The sequence below is a fragment of the Amphiprion ocellaris genome, chromosome 11 (assembly GCF_022539595.1).
Source record: "Amphiprion ocellaris isolate individual 3 ecotype Okinawa chromosome 11, ASM2253959v1, whole genome shotgun sequence".
Taxonomy (NCBI): domain Eukaryota; kingdom Metazoa; phylum Chordata; class Actinopteri; family Pomacentridae; genus Amphiprion; species Amphiprion ocellaris.
The window spans coordinates 33891538-33910696 of NC_072776.1; the positions used below are offsets into that span (position 1 = coordinate 33891538).

General features: G+C 32.9%; 1 protein-coding gene across 2 annotated transcripts in view; it reads right to left on the minus strand.

Moving 5' to 3' along the window:
• kalrna (kalirin RhoGEF kinase a) overlaps positions 1-19159 on the minus strand; it is a 167934-nt gene that overhangs the window by 45300 nt on the left and 103475 nt on the right. For both annotated transcript variants that reach the window (XM_055014947.1, XM_055014946.1), the window contains exons 39-40: positions 14980-15058; positions 12333-12500 (exon numbers count right to left, since the gene is read on the minus strand). In XM_055014947.1, the coding sequence (XP_054870922.1) occupies positions 12333-12500; positions 14980-15058 (247 nt within the window). The remainder of the gene's footprint in view (positions 1-12332; positions 12501-14979; positions 15059-19159) is intronic.

A 19159-nucleotide genomic window follows, 5' to 3' on the forward strand; every position in this document is an offset into this window, starting at 1 on the left:
GAAAATGTAGCATCTACTGACAGCTGTGAGGTGTTTAGGGAACATCTGGAAATTAACAATGTCCAATTTATATGTGAGGTGTTCAGGGAACATCTGCAAAGTGCAGCATCACTGATAACTGTGATGTATTTAGGGAACATCTGGAAACTGCAGCCCCTACTGATGACTGTGAGGTGTTTAGGGAACATCTGTAAATGACCATGTCCACCAATATATGTGAGGTATTTGGGAACATTTCTGTAAAGTGTAGCATCTACTGACGACTGAGGCGTTCAGGGACCATTTGTAAAGTGTCCTGTTTTTTAGGGAACATCAGTAAATTGTAGCACCTACTAAAGTTCATGAGACATTTAGGGAACAGTGGTAAATTGCAGCATCGACGGAGCTAAAAATCATCTAAAAATAGTTATTTTGTCGATATTTGCTGCTTTTTTCACATTTTTTACATCTGATCTTTATTTCTTGAAGCCAGATTTTTCTTTCTTTGTAATAAAAATCTCTGTGAATTTAGAAGCTGGACTTTTGATGTTTTCCACCAACAGAAACTAAAAGCTGCAGCTGCTGAGTTTCTGCTGTTTGCTGATGCAGGTCTTTGGTTGTTTTGTTCTGACTGAGGATGGAAATGATTGAGTCTGGATTCTACTGAAGGGTGGAGCTGCTGCTGCTGAGGAACATTCTCTGCATTTAATCACAAACAAACCCACATTTCATTCAGAACTCCAGTAAATAGTTCACAAACCTGCAGGTTAAACGTTCAGGAGTCAAACTGTTTATGCAGTTTAACTTGAAAATAGAAAAACTCTGAATAATTTGACTATTATTTCACAGATTAAATCACAGATAATATCCAGTAAAACCACCGAAAGACAGAAATAATTTACCTATTAACCATTAAAAAAAGCCAAACGTCTAAATTCTTTGATTGCAGGTAATTAAATGTGAATATTTCCTAAATTTCTTAAACTTTCCTGATAGAAACCATTTGAACTCTTTGAAGACTTCATAAAATATCCAAAATTACCAAAGCTGATTCAAAATAACTAAAACCTTGGCTCAAAAACTGTCCATAATGATTTAAAATGGTTTTAAAATGAGTCAAAAGGTTTCAATAATGATATTAATCTGTCTAAAATAATTTTAAATGACTTGACAGCTCCAAAATGAGCCCAAAACTTCAAAAAGAGTCAAATGTTGTTCAAAATATGCCCTGAATCACCAAGATGTGTTAAAAGTTCATCACAAAAGTGACCAAAGTGACAAAAGCTGATCCAAAACAATTTGAAATTTGTCTCAAAAAACGTCCGCAATGACTGAAAATTGTTTGAAATGAGTCAAAAGATTTTGAAAATAACAACAAATGACTGAAAAACAGTTGAAAAGTAGTCTGAACTGGTTTGAAAAGAGTCAAAAGGTCTCGAAAATGACAACAATCCGCCCAAAATACTTTGAAACTTGTCCAAGAAGATTCAAAAAGAGTTTAAAATGACAAAAACATATTTAAAACGATCTAAAGTTTGTCCAAACTGACAAAAACATGTCAAAAATGAGTAAAATCTTGTTCAAAATATGTCCAGAATGACAGGAATTTATTAAAAGTTCATCACAAAGTGTCAAAATGACAAAAACTAATTCAAAATAATTAAACATTTGGCTCAAAAACTGTCCACAATGACTGAATATAGTTTGAAATGAGTCAAAAGATTTTGAAAATAAAAACAAATGACTGAAATTTGTCAAAAGTTAGTCAGTAAATTGGTTTAAAATAAGTCAAAGGGTCTCAAAAATGACAACAATCTGTCTGAAATAATTTGAAACTCATCCAAAAAGACTTAAAACATGAATGAAAACATGTCCAGAATTAAGCAACAATAGTCTAAAATGACCTAAACTTGTCCAGAATAGCTCAAACGGTGTCCAAAACAACACAAATCCTGTCAAAAACTACTGCAAATGAGTCTAAAATGACGAAAACGTATCTAAAATTCCCTAAACCCTCTCTAAAATGACATAAAATGTGTCCAAAATCACATGAAATCATCCATTAGTCCCAAATGATTAAAACTTGTCCAGAATGCTCCAAATGTGTCCAAAATAATGCAAAATTAGTCCAAAATGACTAACTTTGCCTGAAATTATTCAGAATGTGCCTAAATGACACAAATCTTGTCAGAAAAAGATAGAAAATTACTAAAACTTGTCCCAAATCATTAAAAATTTGTCTAAAATGAACCAAAACATGTCCGGAATTAGTTGAACGCAGCCAAAAATAACATAACCTGTTTAAAATTATTCAAAATGTCCCCAAACCCGTAGAAAATGCTTAAAATTTCTTTCTAAAATGTGTCCACAATGAATCACAATTAGTCCAAAATGACTAAAACTCAACCAAAATGCTTAAAAATTCCTCTTAACCCTTTGATGCATAACCTGGGTCAAAAGTGACCCAAATCCAATGGAAAACAGGAATCTCCTGATGTGGTCTACGCATCAAAGGGTTAAAATGACTCAAAATTAGTCCAAAATGTGTCCAAATGGCTCAAATCTTGTCAAAACAATGCAAAATTAGTCTAAAATTACTAAAACTTGACTAAAATTAATCAGAATGTGTCCAAAAAGACACAAATATTATCAGAAATTACAGAAGATGAGTCCACAATGAATTAAAATGAGTCAGAATTTGTATAAAATGGTCTAACGTGTCCTAAATAAAGCACAATCTGTCCAAAACGGCAAAAATTCATTTGGTCCAAAACTATTACAAATTTGTCTAAAATGAAATAAAACATGTCCAGAATTAAGCAAAAATAATCCCAAATTATTCAAAATGACTCAAAATAGGTCCAAAATAATGCAAATACTGTCAGAAATTACTCCAAAATGACTAAAACTGATCCAAAACAGGGTTTCTGCAGAAATCAGCCAGTCAAATTTAATGCTTTTTAATGCCACGACCGTCAGCTCAACAAATTACACAGGTTTGTTTTTGTTATTTTAATAAAAGATGATTTTTCTATGAAAACTGTCCCTACATGTCACTACTTCTGAATCCAGAAACCATCCCTGACCACCAACAGGCTGCAGTTATTCTCTCAAATCCACGTTTTCCAGACATTTTTGCTGGAATTTGCGTTTTCCCATTTCCCAGCTGTCCTCCTGCTCCAGCCTGCTGGACACTTTAACCCTCCTGTTGTCCTCATTTATGGCACCAAAAAAATATTGTTTTATTGTCTGAAAAAAATCCCAAAATTCAGCAAAAATAAAAATCGCCAAATTTTTGAAAATTTGCAAAACCTTCAGGAAGTAATTTCCAATAATTCCTTAAAAGTTTCCCTTAAAAGTTTCATTAAAAAAAATAATTAAAAAAATCCCCCAAATTTGGCAAGAAAAGTCTTGTAAATATTTTCAAAAAATGAGTAAAAATCTTCCAATAAAACCCTAAAAATATCTAAAGTGATTACATATATATCAGGAAAACTTCTAACATTTTCTTAAGAACATTCACATAAAAATCAACCAAAATCCAGTGAATTTCGCAAAAAATGGCAAAATTTCATCCAAAATGTTAAACAATTTCAGATAAGCTTTAGTCATTTTGGACTAATTCTGAATGATTCTGGACAAGTTTAGGTCATTAAAGGACAACTTTTTATGAATGATTTTACACTAGTTTTAAAGGATTTCATTGATTCTCCATCATTTCATGGGTAATTCTGTGTTCCTTTGAGTCGTCCTGAGCTCCAGACAGATGTTTTAATCTTCCCAGTGTCTCTCAGGTTCCTGTTCAGTCCTGATGTTCCAGATGTGGCTCCTGTTGTTGATTATGGGATGTTCAGGAGGAGTTTATTTAGTCCTCAGGAGGTGATTGAGCTGAACTTTATGTGGAGGAGGTTTAGAGTTATCAGCTGATCTTTATCTGAGAGTTAAAAGTTAACTGGCTTCTGTGGACTTTGGTCCTCAGACTGGTTTCACTGGTTTCACTGGTTTTAATGGATTCATGTGTTCCTGACTGGAGATATCGGAACACTGACAAATATTTAAAGTGTCGGTTAATAATTCAGCTGTCAGGTTAAACATTTTATTGTCATTTTAGACACTTTTAGAGTCATTTTGGATGAGTTTTTAATCCTTATAGACACATTTTTAGTCATTTTAGACTAATTTTGGGTCGTTTTGGACACATTTTTAGGAGTTTTTGACAAGATTTGACTCATATGGACACATTTTGGACTAATTTTCAGTCATTGCAAGAGTCATTTTTAAGCATTTTGGTAAAGTTTTAGTCATTTTGGACTAATTGTGCTTAATTCTGGACGTTTCATTTTAGACAAGTTTTAGTCATTTTGGACATGTTTTAGTCATTTTGGACATGTTTTAGTCATTTTGGACATGTTTTGGTTAATTTTTTAAGCATATCTTCAAGTTTTGAGAAACTGAATAATTTCTAACAGGTTTATGTTATTTTGGGCTACTTTCACCTAATTCTGGATGCGTTTAGGTTAATTTTAGACACGTTTTGAACGATTTCAGACGCGTTTTATTCATTCTGGACGAATTGTGAGTCTTTAAGAGTAATTTTAGTCATTCTGGATAATTTTTAAACATTTTCTACAAGTTTTGAGACATTTTGAACAATTTTGGGCAGGTTTATGATATCTTAAACCACTTTCACCTAATTCTGGACATGTTACGGTTTATTTTAGACAGGTTTTCAATAATTTTGGACAAGTTTTAGTCATTTTGGAAAGATTTTGAGTAATTTTGGATAACTTTTGCTTAATTCTGGACTTGTTTCATTTCATTTTAGTCAAGTTTTGAACGATTTTGGAAAATATGTGAGTTTAGATCAACTTTTAGCCTTTCTGGAAAAGTTTTAGTGGTTTTGAACTTATTTTAAGTGATTTTTGAGAACTTTTGCTTAATTCTGGATATATTCCATTTGATTTTAGACAAGTTTTGAATGATTTTGGTGCAGTCTAAGTCATTTTGGGCATATTTTGAGTCACTTTAGACTAACTGTTAAGACTTTCTGGACAAATTTTCTTCATTTTGGACTGATTTTTAGACATTTTTTACAGTATTTCTTGCATTCCTTTCCACTTTGGGACGACTAATTCCAGCCTAGTTGTTAACTGAGTAATAAAATCACCAACACTAACCTCCTGGAGTCTCATTAGAACGATTCTAAACGTCAGACTAAAGCAGCGTCTGTCTGCACTCAGGAAAATCCACACAATTATCACAGACATTCCCACAAACATGTTTTTACACTGCTGTCATCACCTACAACACACACACTGTAACACAGACACACACACAGTAACACACAGTAACACACATCCAGCTGACTGAACTGCAGAGAAACTGGTTGCTCAATGCAACACTGGATTCTCCAGAAACACAAAGGAACTGTCTGTGTCAGTGTGTGTGTATCAGTGTGTGTGTCAGTGTGTGATTCACTCATTCAAAGTTACACAACGACTACACCTGTTTCATTCAGCTTTTAGAAACCTGTTCTACCTTCATTTCTCAGATACACACACTAACAGACACACTAACACACATCTTCTACACACACAGACACACACACACACACACACACACACACACACACACACACACTACCAGCAGCCTGTGTGTGTGTGTGTGTATGTATGTTGTTTTCCCACCTGTTGTGTAGCAGCAGCAGCAGCATCGAGACAGAATCCAACCACAACAACGCCGACCTCGCTTCATCTCCTCACACACACATCTTCTACACACACATCCTGAACACACACACCGACACACACACACACACACACACACCAGTGGAGCGGAGCGGACTGAGCGTGTGCACAGAGAGAGCTTCAGGTCCCAAATAGTGAGACTCAGAGAGGAGCAGCGAATGAGGAGGAGGAGGGGGCGGAGCCTAACACACACACACACACACACACACACACACACACACACACATACACACACACACACATATATAATATATAATACTTCGTCTGAATAGATATTTTTATTTTTTACAAAATTTACTGCTAATATTTAATTTCAATCGATTTTAAAAAGTTTTTTATAAATCTTTTTTTATTTATTTAAAATATTGACTGTTAATATTATTTCATTTTTATAATTTTTAATAGTTTTCCTTTAATAAAATGTATTGCTAATGCTACTTAATTTGAATATATATATATATATATATATATATATATATATATGTGTGTATATATATGTGTGTGTGTATATATATACATATATATATAATTTTTATTTATTTTTTTAACAAAATGTATTATTTCATTTTTACAGATTTTTTACAGTTTTCATTTTCACAAAATTTACTGATACTGTTCCATTTTAATAGGATATTCTTAAAATAGTTTTTAAAACCAAATTTACTGTTAATATTATTTCATTTTAATAGATGTTTTTATAGTTTTAAAAAAAATTATTTTAATATTTGAAAACCAAATTTACTGTTACTATTATTTCGTTTTAATAAACAGTTTATCACTTTTTTATTTTATTATTTTTAAAATCAAATTCACCGTCAATATTATTTTAAAAAATATTTTTCTATTTTTTTATTTTAATTTTTAACCAAATTTACTGTTAATATTATTTCATTTTAATAGATATTTTGTTTTTTATTTAATTTTTATCTTTTTTTAACATTTATTGCTAATATTATTTCATTTAAATAGATATTTTAATTAAAAATTTTTTTTTTTGCTCCAGTCTCATTTTTCTTCACTGTAAACTCTTTTTGTGCTTTTTTTATTTAAATTTTTTGTTTGTTTGTTTATTCAAGTCCAGTCAAACAGTGTAAAAGAACAAATACTATTTGTAAAAACACAGATTATTGATGTGGACATTATTTAGATTTTAAATGTTCATGTTTGACTGTGTCTAACATATTTTTCTGCCAGATTTTCACAAAATATTTCACTATTTTTGTACAGTGTAAGAGTAGTTATTTTATTTAACTCACAGTTGTCATTTATAATGTTTTATTCTATTTATTAAGTTCTCACATGTTCTGGTGAATTAAATCATCAAAGAAGTTAAGACGTTTTATTGTGATAGGCTCCATCTGTTCCTGTCTCTTATTTTGGTATATCCTGTTGACCTGAAGGTGTGATGATGCAGCAGCAGGTAAAACATCACATGATGTCTCCAGCCCAGATTCAGGTTCTCTGCAGTGTCCCAGTTTATCAGAAAGCAGCTGCAGGTTCTTCAGAAACGTTTAATAAACTCTGAATAATCCGTTCGATTTTATCTCCACTAAATAATCGATCAGTTATCAGAAGTTTATTCTAATGAAGCTTCTGTCTGAACTTTGTCTGTTTAAAGAAACTTCTGGAATAATTTTGAAGATGTTTCATTCAGTCTTAGAGTCATTTAGGGCCAGTTTCAGTTGTTTTGAATAAGTTCAGGTTGTTTTGGATAATTTTGATTTATTTCTGGACGTATTTTGATTCATTTGAGAAAAGATTTGAATGATTTAGGACAAGTTTTAGTCATTCTGGACTCATTTTGTACATATTGAGTGTTTTAAGACAATTTTTAAAACCATTTTCTGAAAGTTTTGAGACATTTACAATAATTTTGGACTATATGCGCCTAACTCAGACATGTTTTGTTCACTTTAGACGAATTTTCAGTGATTTTTTATATGATGTTTCAGTCATTTTGGACAATTTGTCAGTCATATTGGACACATTTTCAGTCATTTTAAAATGATTTTTAAGCATGTTTGACAAGTTTAAGTACTTTTGGACTAATTTTTGTTTGTTTTGGACACCTTTAAGGAGTTTTTTTTTTTTTTTTTTTAAACAACATTTGTGTTATTTTGGACACATTTTGGACTACTTTTGGGTCATTTTGGACATATTTTGCATTATTGTAGACACTTTTTGGACATATTTTTTAACATTTTCTACAAGTTTTGAACAATCAGACATGTTTTATCCATTTTGTACGAATGTCAACACATTACTGACAAGATTTATGTCATCTGGACACATTTTGGATACCTTTTGAAACATTTTAAAGTGATTTTTAAGCATTTCTGACGAGTTTTACGTAATTTTGGACAGATTTTGGTTCATTTTGGACACCTTTTAAGAGTTTTAGACAAGATTTGTGTCATTCTGAACACATTTTGGGCTGAGTAATTTAAGAGTTTTGGTAAGCACATTGGTAAAGTTTTAGTCATTTTGGACTAATTTTGAGTCATTTTGGACATATTCTGAATCCTTTCAGGCAAGTTTTAGTCATTTGGGACTTATTTTGGAAGGTTTTAAGTCCTTTGCACTAATTTTGCATTAAAGACACACATTGTGAGTCATTTTAGACAAGTTTTTAAAGCAGTTTGGGCAAATAATGGATGAATTTAAGTCGTTTTAGACCAGCATTGAGTCATTTTGGACAAGTTTTTAAACATTTTGGACACGTTGTCCAGGACTGTTTTTATTTCTGGAAGGACGATGGAAGTTTCTTGAGTTTTAGTGACTTTAAAACTTCATGGTGACTGATTTTCCCTCCAGAGTCTTCAGAGAGGACAAGGAGACCTACTTTATCCAGCAGACACAAGACACAACACCGAGACACACTCTGAAGCATTTAGGACTCATTTTACTTCATCCACAGCTGATATTTACCTTCTATTAGATGGAACCTGTCATTCCCTGTAGCTTGATGCTGCTCCTGTTTGATTTATTTTATCTTTCTGATCACCTCCAGCTCATTTGCTTGTTTTCCAGCTTCAGGTTCTTCTCTGGTGACCTCATTTCCTGATCCGAACACTTTATCCTGGAAAGTTTGGTTCGTTGTCTCGAATTGTTGCACTTTTTTCTCTGAATCTGGAGTTTCTGTTCTCCAAAATGTTCATTATTCTCTTACGTTAATCTGTTCTCTATCGGCTAACCTCACCCCGACCGGTCGAGGCAGACGGCTGCTCCACCTGAGCCCGGTTCTGATGGAGGTTTTAGGTTCAGGAGACTTTAAATTCGTTGGGTTTATCGGATTAAAATGATAAACGTCATTATTCCGTCAAGTTTAGAGAAGAATTCAGACTTTGTTTAATTTTTTGCCTCCACTTCGGTGTCAGTTTCTTTAGCGCTAAAGCTAATTAGCTTCCCTTGCTTCACGTTTTTCCTTTTTCTTGTCGCTTGTCGCCGTTGCAGCAGCAGTAAAGTGAGTTTTTGTGTTGCAGAACTGCAGAGAAACATGAGTTTGAGGAGGAAACTCTGAGGACTTCCCTCCGTTGTGTGATTTGCATCGCTCCACGGACGAACAAAGAGTCCGTCTGTTCGAGGAAACACCCGGAAACTCTGCGGTCGCATCAGGAAAATCAGCTGATGGAACACTGGGACAGTCTGTGTGAACAGACGCCAGAGTTTACAGCTGAGAGGGAAAAGTTTGGAGGCAGGAAGCTTAAAAAAAAAAAAAAAAAAAAAAAAAACTCCCATAATGCACTCTGAGAGGAAACCAGGTCAGTCTATTAGGATGACTTCTGGTGTGCTGGGTTTTAGACTAATTTAGGAAAAACTTTGGTCAATTTGAACGGATTTCTCCTAATTTTTGACACATTTATATGCAAATTTTGGGAAATTTTGATGACTTTAAGTCATTTTGGACACTTGTTTATGCATTTTGGACAAATCTTAGTTGTTTTGTACTAATTTTGGTTAAATTTGGGTTATTTTGGACATATTGAACCTAGTTTTGGACACAATTTAGGCACGTTTTAGGAATTTTGGATGAGTTTTAGTCATTTTGGACTCATTTTGAGTCATTTTAAGAATTTTTTAGTCATTAAGGACACAATTTGAATCCTTTTTGGACAATTGTTTATGCATTTTTGACAGGTTTTAGTCATTTTATGCTAAACTTGGATAAACATAGGTCATTGTGGATGGATTTCTCCTAATTTTTAAACATTTTTAGACAAATTTTAAGAAATTCTGATGAGTTTTAATCATTTGGGACTAATTTAGAGCAATTTTTGACAATATTTATGTATTTTAGACACAATTTGAGCTATTTTGGACAACTGTTTAAGAATTTTGGACATTTAAAAAACATTTTAGACAAGATTTATGTCATTTTAGAAACATTTTGAGTTATTATGAGAACATTTTAGCCATTCAAGACACATTTTGACTCATTTGACAACTGTTTACGTTTTAGGAATTTTAGATGAGTTTTAGTCATTTTTGACACAATTTCTGTCATTTTAGCCTAATTATTCTGAGAAAGTTGTATACATTAGGGACACAACATGAGTCATTTTGGATTAATTTTGGATAAACTTGAGTCATTTTGAACAGATTTCACCTAATTTTGCACATATTTTGGACAAATTTTAGGAATTTTAGAGTTTAGGGTAATTTTTGACAAGATTTGGATCATTTTGGGGATGTTTTTGTAGTTTTGTTTCCTTGCAAAGATGTGCACAGCTGAGAAAACATCCCTGTAAACAAGGAGGAATACCAGCATGTTTTGTTTTGGTTTTTTTGCGTGTGATTTCTCTTATTTTTCTTAAATGTAGCATGTGAGCTGCTGGAAACCTTGAATTTCTCCAACATGGTGAATAAAGTTTCTGTCTTTTATCTGCAGGTCAGAGTTTCATGTTTCTGTCTCAGATAAAAAGTGTTCATGCAGCTCAATGGCGCCACCTGTAGGACTTCTGAAGCAGTAACCACGGCAACAGACCCAACATTACTTTCCCACCTCAGAGTTACTGTCAGTTTTATATCTTTTCTGTTCAAGTCTCATTTTAGTTAAAGAATTTCCTTCAGGATTGATGAAGTTTGATATTTTGTGATCTTATCTGTGTTTATTTCTGGCTTCAGAGCTCCATTGTACTCATATTTTATTGTTTTTCTACTCAGCACTGCTTTTGTTTTCACATCTGGCACCAGAATTTCCATCAGGATTAATAAAGTTCTTGCTGGTTTTACCTTTTCTTGCCTCTGCACAGATTAGACTCCTTCAGTTAAATCCATCCTTAAAAATCCTCAACTTTCTGAGTAAATAATGCAGATAAACAGGTCATGATTTATCAGAGGTTTAACACAGACTGCAATGTTCACGTCTGACCACCAGAGGGCGACACAGATCAACGCTGCTGTCAGCTCAATAAACAAAGAAAAACTGAAGGATTTATTTCATCTGATTATCTGAGATCATTGTAAGTTTTAGTTAAGTCATTCTAAACACATTTTAAGCCACTATACATCACAGTTGTGTCATTTTGGGCACATTTTGACTCATTTTTCAACAGTTTTAGAAACATTTTGGCCAAATTCTGAACATATTTATACAATTTTAGAAACATTTTGGACAATTTAAGTCATTCTGGAGAGGTTTTAGGTTATTATAAATATTGTTCCCGTCACTCTACACAATATTTGTGTCATTTTGGACTAATATGGAGTCATTTTGTACAGATTATTAAGAATTTTGCACAAGTTTCAAGTCATTCTTCATAATACATGAATCATTTTGGAGATGTTTTCAGCAATTTTGGATGAATTCTGAACATTTCTGAACAATTTTAGAAATATTTTGGACATATTTTGAGACAGTGTTGACAAATTTTAATACTTCTGGAGACTTTTCCAGTAATTTTAACAAATTTCAAGTCATTCTACATAATATTTGTGTCATTTTGGACATGTTTTAAATCAATTTGGACAAATTCTTAACATATTTATACAATTTTAGAAATATTTTGGACAATTCCAGTCATTCTAGAGAGGTTTTAAGTAACTTTAAACATCGTTCAGGTCATTCTACACAATATTTGTGTCATTTTGGGCAAATTGTGAACATTTTTAGACAATTTTACAGACATTTTGTGTCACTTTGGAGAAGTTTAAATAATTGTAGAGAGGTTTTCAGTAAATCTGAACACGTTTGAAGTCATTCTGCATCACATTTCTGTCGTTTTGGACCCAATTTGAATTATTTTGAACCTATTTTAATAATTTGGCAAAAGTTCCAAGTAATTTTCAGTAGTAATAGTAAGTTTCAGGTCATTCTGGAGTCTAACAGCTGGTTTTAGTCGGTCTTTGTTCTACATAAAGACTGAAATAAAACCTCTGCAGCTTTAAACTGTCAGAACTTTGTACTTTGGATCAAAGCAGATGATTATCACCGAATGAACGAGGTTCACTTCATTAACAGCAGAGATTTTCCTCAGAAACGTCCTCATGTGTGAGTTTCTGAGTGAAGAACAAAGTGTCCTGAGTGGATGAAACCCTCTTTTCCATTTCTTACATGCGTACAGAACTTTTAGAGCCGATCAGAACCGGACAGAGAGCTGTTCCTACCTTTTCCCGACCCGAAGAAGCAGTCCATCTCCACGCTGGAGCGGGAATGCGACACGCAGAGCGCTGAACTGGGAACCAGTCCTTCCTGAGGAGGGCTTCGGTCAGTGGTTCTGACCAGACACCAGCCGGGTCGCTCACTGGGTCGCTCCAGCAGCTCCACCGTCTGACCTGCACAACCACAAATATACCAGAATTATACCAGAATATCATTTAACAGGTAGAAACGTCTCGGAGTTTAACTCTGAGCCCCAAAACCAGCTGCAGGTCGATGTTTTATACTAAAAAAAATCATCAAAAATACAGAATATATCAGAGGAGGAAACTGTAAAAACTGAAAAAATTGTTACATTTTCAGCTTTCAGATGATTTCTGAAGTAGTAATTTGTGATATTTGGTTCCATCAGGAAAAAAACTAAATCTAAGCTTTAAAACGGTGATATTTTGGCAAAATCACTTTTTGTCGTATTCAAAAATTTTCCAAAAATAAACAGTTTGGAGTAACCGGATTCTGTAAAAAACAAAAAGTTCTGAGTTCCTCTATGCAAACGTGAAGCTATCACTGACTCAGCTGAGTTCTACAGTCAGGTGGCAAAAATTCTGAGAGTTTTCAAGTTGAACTGCAGGCAGCGTTTCCACAGAAGATCCATCCAGAATGGAGAAACATATTTTTACAGCTGAAGAACAGAGTAGAGAGGAAAAGTCTGGAGAGGAAACATGGAGATAACAAAAATATCTACAGTATGAGGAGACAAAACGATAACAAAGAGACACAAAATGAGAACATCTAAACAGTAAACAACAAAAAATGAGACACAAAATGACCACAAAGTGACAAAACTCTCAGAAAGACACAGAAAAACCAGCAAAACAAGACACAAAATGAAATAAAACAACTTAAAACAAGAAAAATAAGACACATGTAAACACATAGTGATTAAACTGTCCTAAAAGACACACAAAACAACCAAAACCACACACAAAATGATGAAAATGAGACACAAACCAACAGATAATAGATCACAAATCAACAAAAACGAGACACAAAACAACATAAAACATGAAAGATTAGACACAAAATGACCACAAAGTGACAAAAACTGTCCCAAAGACACACGAAATGATCAAAACAAGACATAAAATGAGACACAAAAACAACAGAAAAGAGACAAAACTGTCCCTCAGAGTCTGTAGAAGCTGTAAACATGGAACTGGGTAAATATAGAGTCGGGACAAAACCGCCACAGAGTGACACAAAACAACAGAAAATAGGGCATAAAATGACAAAAATGAGACAGAAAACATGAAAAATTAGACACAAAATGATCACAAAGTGACAAAGCTGTCCTAAAAAGGCACAAAACTACAAAAACGAGACACAAAATAATAAATAAATAAGAGTAGGGAGAAGAAAAACAGATGAGACAAAAAGGACCAAAAAGAGACACAAAATAACAGAAAGGAGACAAACTGTCTCTCAGAGAGGAAGAAATCACAAAGACAAGACCAAGAGTTCAAAAAAAGAGGAAATAGTTAAATATCTACAGTATGTGGAGACAAAAATGTCTGAAAAAGACATAAAACTACAAAAATGAGACACAAAATAAGAGCAGAGAACAAAAAATGACAAAAACGAGACAAAAATGACCAAAAAGAAAGACACAAAATGAGAAAACTGAGACAGAAAACAAAAAAAGGAGGAAAAAACGCCTCAAATTGGCAATAAAAGACATAAACGAGACACAAATGAGATAAAAAAAATTAAGGACAAAGAAACGAAAATGACGACAAAGGAGAGAAAACTGCCCCAAAGACACGTAAAACCACCAAAATGACTCAGACAGACAAAAACTAGCATGACAGGACATAAAAAACACAAAAAAATGACAAAATGAGACAGAAAACAACAAAAATTAGGTACGAATTGATAAAAATGAGTCAGAAAACAACTTAAAAGTAGAAAAATTAGACACAAAGAGACAAAACTGTCCTAAAAATACAACAAAACCTACAAAAATGAGACAGAAAATGACAAAGAAAGAAAACAAAGCTTGTCCCAACATGTCAGTAGTTAATATCTCTAGTATTTATGAATCTACAGGATGTAGACAGACAGATGTTTACCTACAGGAGCACCAGGTGACCTTTAACTCACCTGTACTGACGGACCAGGTGACCTTTAACTCACCTGTACTGACGGACCAGGTGACCTTTAACTCACCTGTACTGACGGACCAGGTGACCTTTAACTCACCTGTACTGACGGACCAGGTGACCTTTAACTCACCTGTACTGACGGACCAGGTGACCTTTAACTCACCTGTACTGACGGACCAGGTGACCTTTAACTCACCTGTACTGACGGACCAGGTGACCTTTAACTCACCTGTACTGACGGACCAGGTGACCTTTAACTCACCTGTACTGACGGACCAGGTGACCTTTAACTCACCTGTACTGACGGACCAGGTGACCTTTAACTCACCTGTACTGACGGACCAGGTGACCTTTAACTCACCTGTACTGACGGACCAGGTGACCTTTAACTCACCTGTACTGACGGACCAGGTGACCTTTAACTCACCTGTACTGACAGACCAGGTGACCTTTAACTCACCTGTACTGACAGACCAGGTGACCTTTAACTCACCTGTACTGACGGACATCTCTGAGCTGCATCCAGCTGTAAAGTCCTGAAGGACCACGGTGAGTTCACAGCCTCCAGAGAGCTGGAAGAACATAAAAAACAAGCTTCAGAATCACCATGGCAACAGACAGAACAAACCAGAACCCTCAGATTCTACTGTTTATCCACATTTACACCAACATGGATCAGATTCTAATGTTTACAACGTAAACAGAACCTGTCTGTGAACCTCAGAGCTCAAGATGAAAACACACTGAACTTTAGTTTAACCAGCAGAACTACAAACTAGCAGAACATCCAGAACCAGCAGAACATCCAGAACCAGCAGAACATCCAGAACCAGTAGAACCAGCAGAACTACAAACTAGCAGAACATCCAGAACCAGCAGAACCTTCAGTCCAGAGCAGCTTATTATCAACAGCTGACTGATTCACAGTAAGAATCTCTGATCTTATTGACCATCAGAGTCAGAATTCTCCTGAAACGACACCAGAAACCTGAAAGAATCCCATAGAATTACAATCATTTTATACAAGTTCAGCTTATTCTGGACAGTTTTTACTGAATTCTGACGTATTTTGATTAATTTCAGACCAGTTTTAGTCATTCTGAGCTAACTTTGAGCCCCTTTAGTTTAAAGTTAGTTTAGTTTGCAACATTTTCTAGTCATTCAGGACAAAGTGAGCAGTTCTGTAAAAATGTGCAATGATTTTACATTATTGGATATATTTTTAAGCATTGTGGACATATTCTGAAAAATGTTGGTGAAGTTTTAGTCATTTTGGGTCATTTCAGACATATTTTAAAACATTTTGGACATATTTTAAAAATATTTGACACGTTTTGAACCATTTTGGTTAAGTTTCAGCCATTTAGGACTCATTTTGAGTCATTTTGTCCAGATCTTGCATTATTTTGGCCACCTTTTGAGTCATTTTGGACCTATTTTCAAGCATTTTGGACATATTCTGAACCATTATGGTTAAGTTTTAATCATTTGGGACTCATTCTCAGTAATTTTATAAGATTTATGGACATATTTTGAGTCATCTTAGACTAAAGTAATTTTGTTCAAATTATGCATTATTTTGGATGTTGTGATGAAAAAATGACTTAAAATTAGAAATAAATGATAAAAATTTGTCCAAAATGGTTCAGAATTTGTCAAACTGACTCAGAATGTGTCCAAAATCATGCAAAATTAGGCTAAAACGAATCAAAATTTGTCTATAATGGCACAAATCTTGTCAAAACAAAGATTAAATCAATCACCAAATATTTTATTGATCATGTCATCAGTCTGAGTATTTAGAAAATAAAAACTACAAATTCTGCGATAAAAACTTCTTAAATGTGATTATTTTCTGGTTTCTTTCCTCCTTTGTGACAATAAATTAAATAAACTGAATATGTTTAAATAAAACGAGACATTTTTATAATAACTGGAATAAACGTTGGATTATCTGAGTTTACAGGTTGGAGCTTGTTGACCTTGTTGAGTCTCAGAGTTTTATTTTTTTATCTTCATTAGGAGTTAATGATTAAAGTCAAACGTCATCCAGAGTCGGAGCCATAAAAGCTCCGAGTGTCGTAACTCTTATTTCAGAGTTATTATTTAACTCTTATTTAACCTCAGACTGACATCAGCGAGCTGCACTTCAGCTCCAATAAACTGAAAAAATAAAACAGCAGCGATTAGACAGAGGGAGCAGAAATACACTGTAAAAAATGGATCCTAACATTTATTCTGAATTCACTGATTCTATGGGAAATTTACAGGAAAAAAATTAACTGTAAAAAAAAGCCAAAATCGTAAATAATTTCCACATTAAAAACATTTCTTGAATTCTTATTGTGTCTTTTTACAAATAGTAATTAGTTTATTTTATACCGTTAGATCATAAAATTTAGATTCATAGATTTGTCATTTTTAACACAGAGTCATTTTACATATTTTTTTTAGGTATTTTATAAAAGTTCGGAATCATTTTATGCAAATTCTTCAATATTTTGGGCACATTTTGAATCTAAAAAACATGTTTGCACATTTTTTACAGGATTTAAAATATATTTATTTATTTATTTATTTATTTATTTTTAAATCGCAGAAAAAATATTAATTTATGTAGTGACTGTTAAAAAAACATCCAAAACTGTAAAAAAAAAATGCTTAAAATTAAAATCTGTATTTTTACTGATGGATAGTTTCCATTAAGATTACAGAAAAAAATTATTAATTTAAATGCCGACTGTCAAAAAAAAGGCTAAAACTGTAAACAATGTTCCAAACATCTGTTTGTTTTTTATTTAATTATTTTTACAAATACAAATTAGTCTATTTTATAGTGTTTGTAAAATGTATGTTCATAGATTGAGTTATTTTGAACAGATTTTGAGTAATTTTATAAAAATTTTGCAATAGTTTGGACTCATTTTGAGTCTAAAAAATGTATTCAAGCATTTTTTTTTTTACTGGATTTTTAAAAAAAAATCACAGAAAAAATAGTAATTTATGTATTAACTGTTTAAAAAGGGGCCAAAACTGTAAACAAAGTTTAAAATAAAAATCTATATTTTCACAAATAGTAATTATTTCTTTAACAATGTTTCAGCGTAAAATTACACAATTTCTACTGTAATTGAAATGAACAAAAACTGCTCCTATTTTCAGAAATGTGCCTGTAATAGAAAAAAAGTATATTAAAGTTGCAAAAAAAGAAAAAAATGTGATTTTACAGATTTACACTGTTTTGTTAAATTACAGATAATCAGAAAAATTACAGATAAAAACTTATTAATTCACACTGACAAAAAATACATATATATATGTGAATAATGTTCACATAAAAAATATATTTTTATAAAAAGTGATTCCTTCTATTACTATTTTGACTAGTTAAAAATATTTTTTTTCTATAAACTGTATTTAAAATGGGCTAAAAAAATATAATTATTCTACAGATATTTGGTGGTACTGTCAGTATTTATTTATTGATTTATTTATTTTTACAGGTTTTGATAGAAAATCCTGAATTTATTTAATACATTTTTTTCTGGTACTTTTGCTGCCAGATTTTCATCATTTTTTAAAACACTTATTTATTTTTACAGAATTTTCTTTTTAAATTTTTAATTAAATTTACTTTATTTTCTAATGCAGTAATCTGAGTGTAAATTACACTAAATATTCAGGTATTCTGACATTATTCTGTCAGCTGAACTGATTAAAATATTTACAGTTTAAACATTTTATTTAAATCAGTTTTTATTTTACTATTAATAGTGTGGATTTAATAAAGATGATTTAATAAATAAACTTGTGCTGTGTGAAGTCCTCCTTTCTCTGGTTGTTGTGGAAAATGTGTCTTTGTGCGTCCAGACGTCTCCTAGCAACAAGCGGCCGGTTTCCATGACGATACAGGTGAGTCTGTACCTGACAGATGGTCCGACGACACAAACAGCGACTCTGGCTGATTAGAGATCAGATCAGGAGGAAACTGAAGGAAGCTTCATTAAATCTGGTCCCAGATCAGTGGAAGTTCAGCATTAAATAAAGAAACTTTCAAATTAAATCTGTTTTTACTCTTTAGTTTCCTGAAGTTTAAAAAGTGTCTGATGGTTTTTCTTCACTGTGGCTCATTTGTCACAGGAATAAAAGAACACAACATCATTTTAATGGTTTGAAACATTTTTCAGGCATTTTGGGGAATAATTTTGGTTATTTTGGACAATTTTTGAAACACATTCAACAAGCTTTTAGGCATTTTGGACGTATTTTAGGATGTTTTTGTGATTTTTTGCAAGTTTTTGTCATTTTGGACAATTTTTTTTTATTTTGGGCATTTTTTGAGATATATAAAAAAAAAGTTTTCTGTCATTTTAAACTGATTTTGCTTATTTTGGCCAAACTTTGAGTCATTTCAGGCGAAGAAACATAGGACAAGATTTTCAGCAATTTTTATCTTTTTTGTTCCGTTTTGGACAAATTTTGGTTATTTTGGCCAAGTTTCGAGTCAGATGAGGCTATTTTGAGTCACTTTGGTCAAATTTTTAAACAGTTCAGACTCGTTTTTGTTGTTTTGGACAGATGTGGGCAAGTTTTCAGTCATTTTGGCGAAGATTTTAGGCAGTTTTGACAAATTTTCAGTCACTTGGGACAATTTTTGAGTCGTATTGGATAAG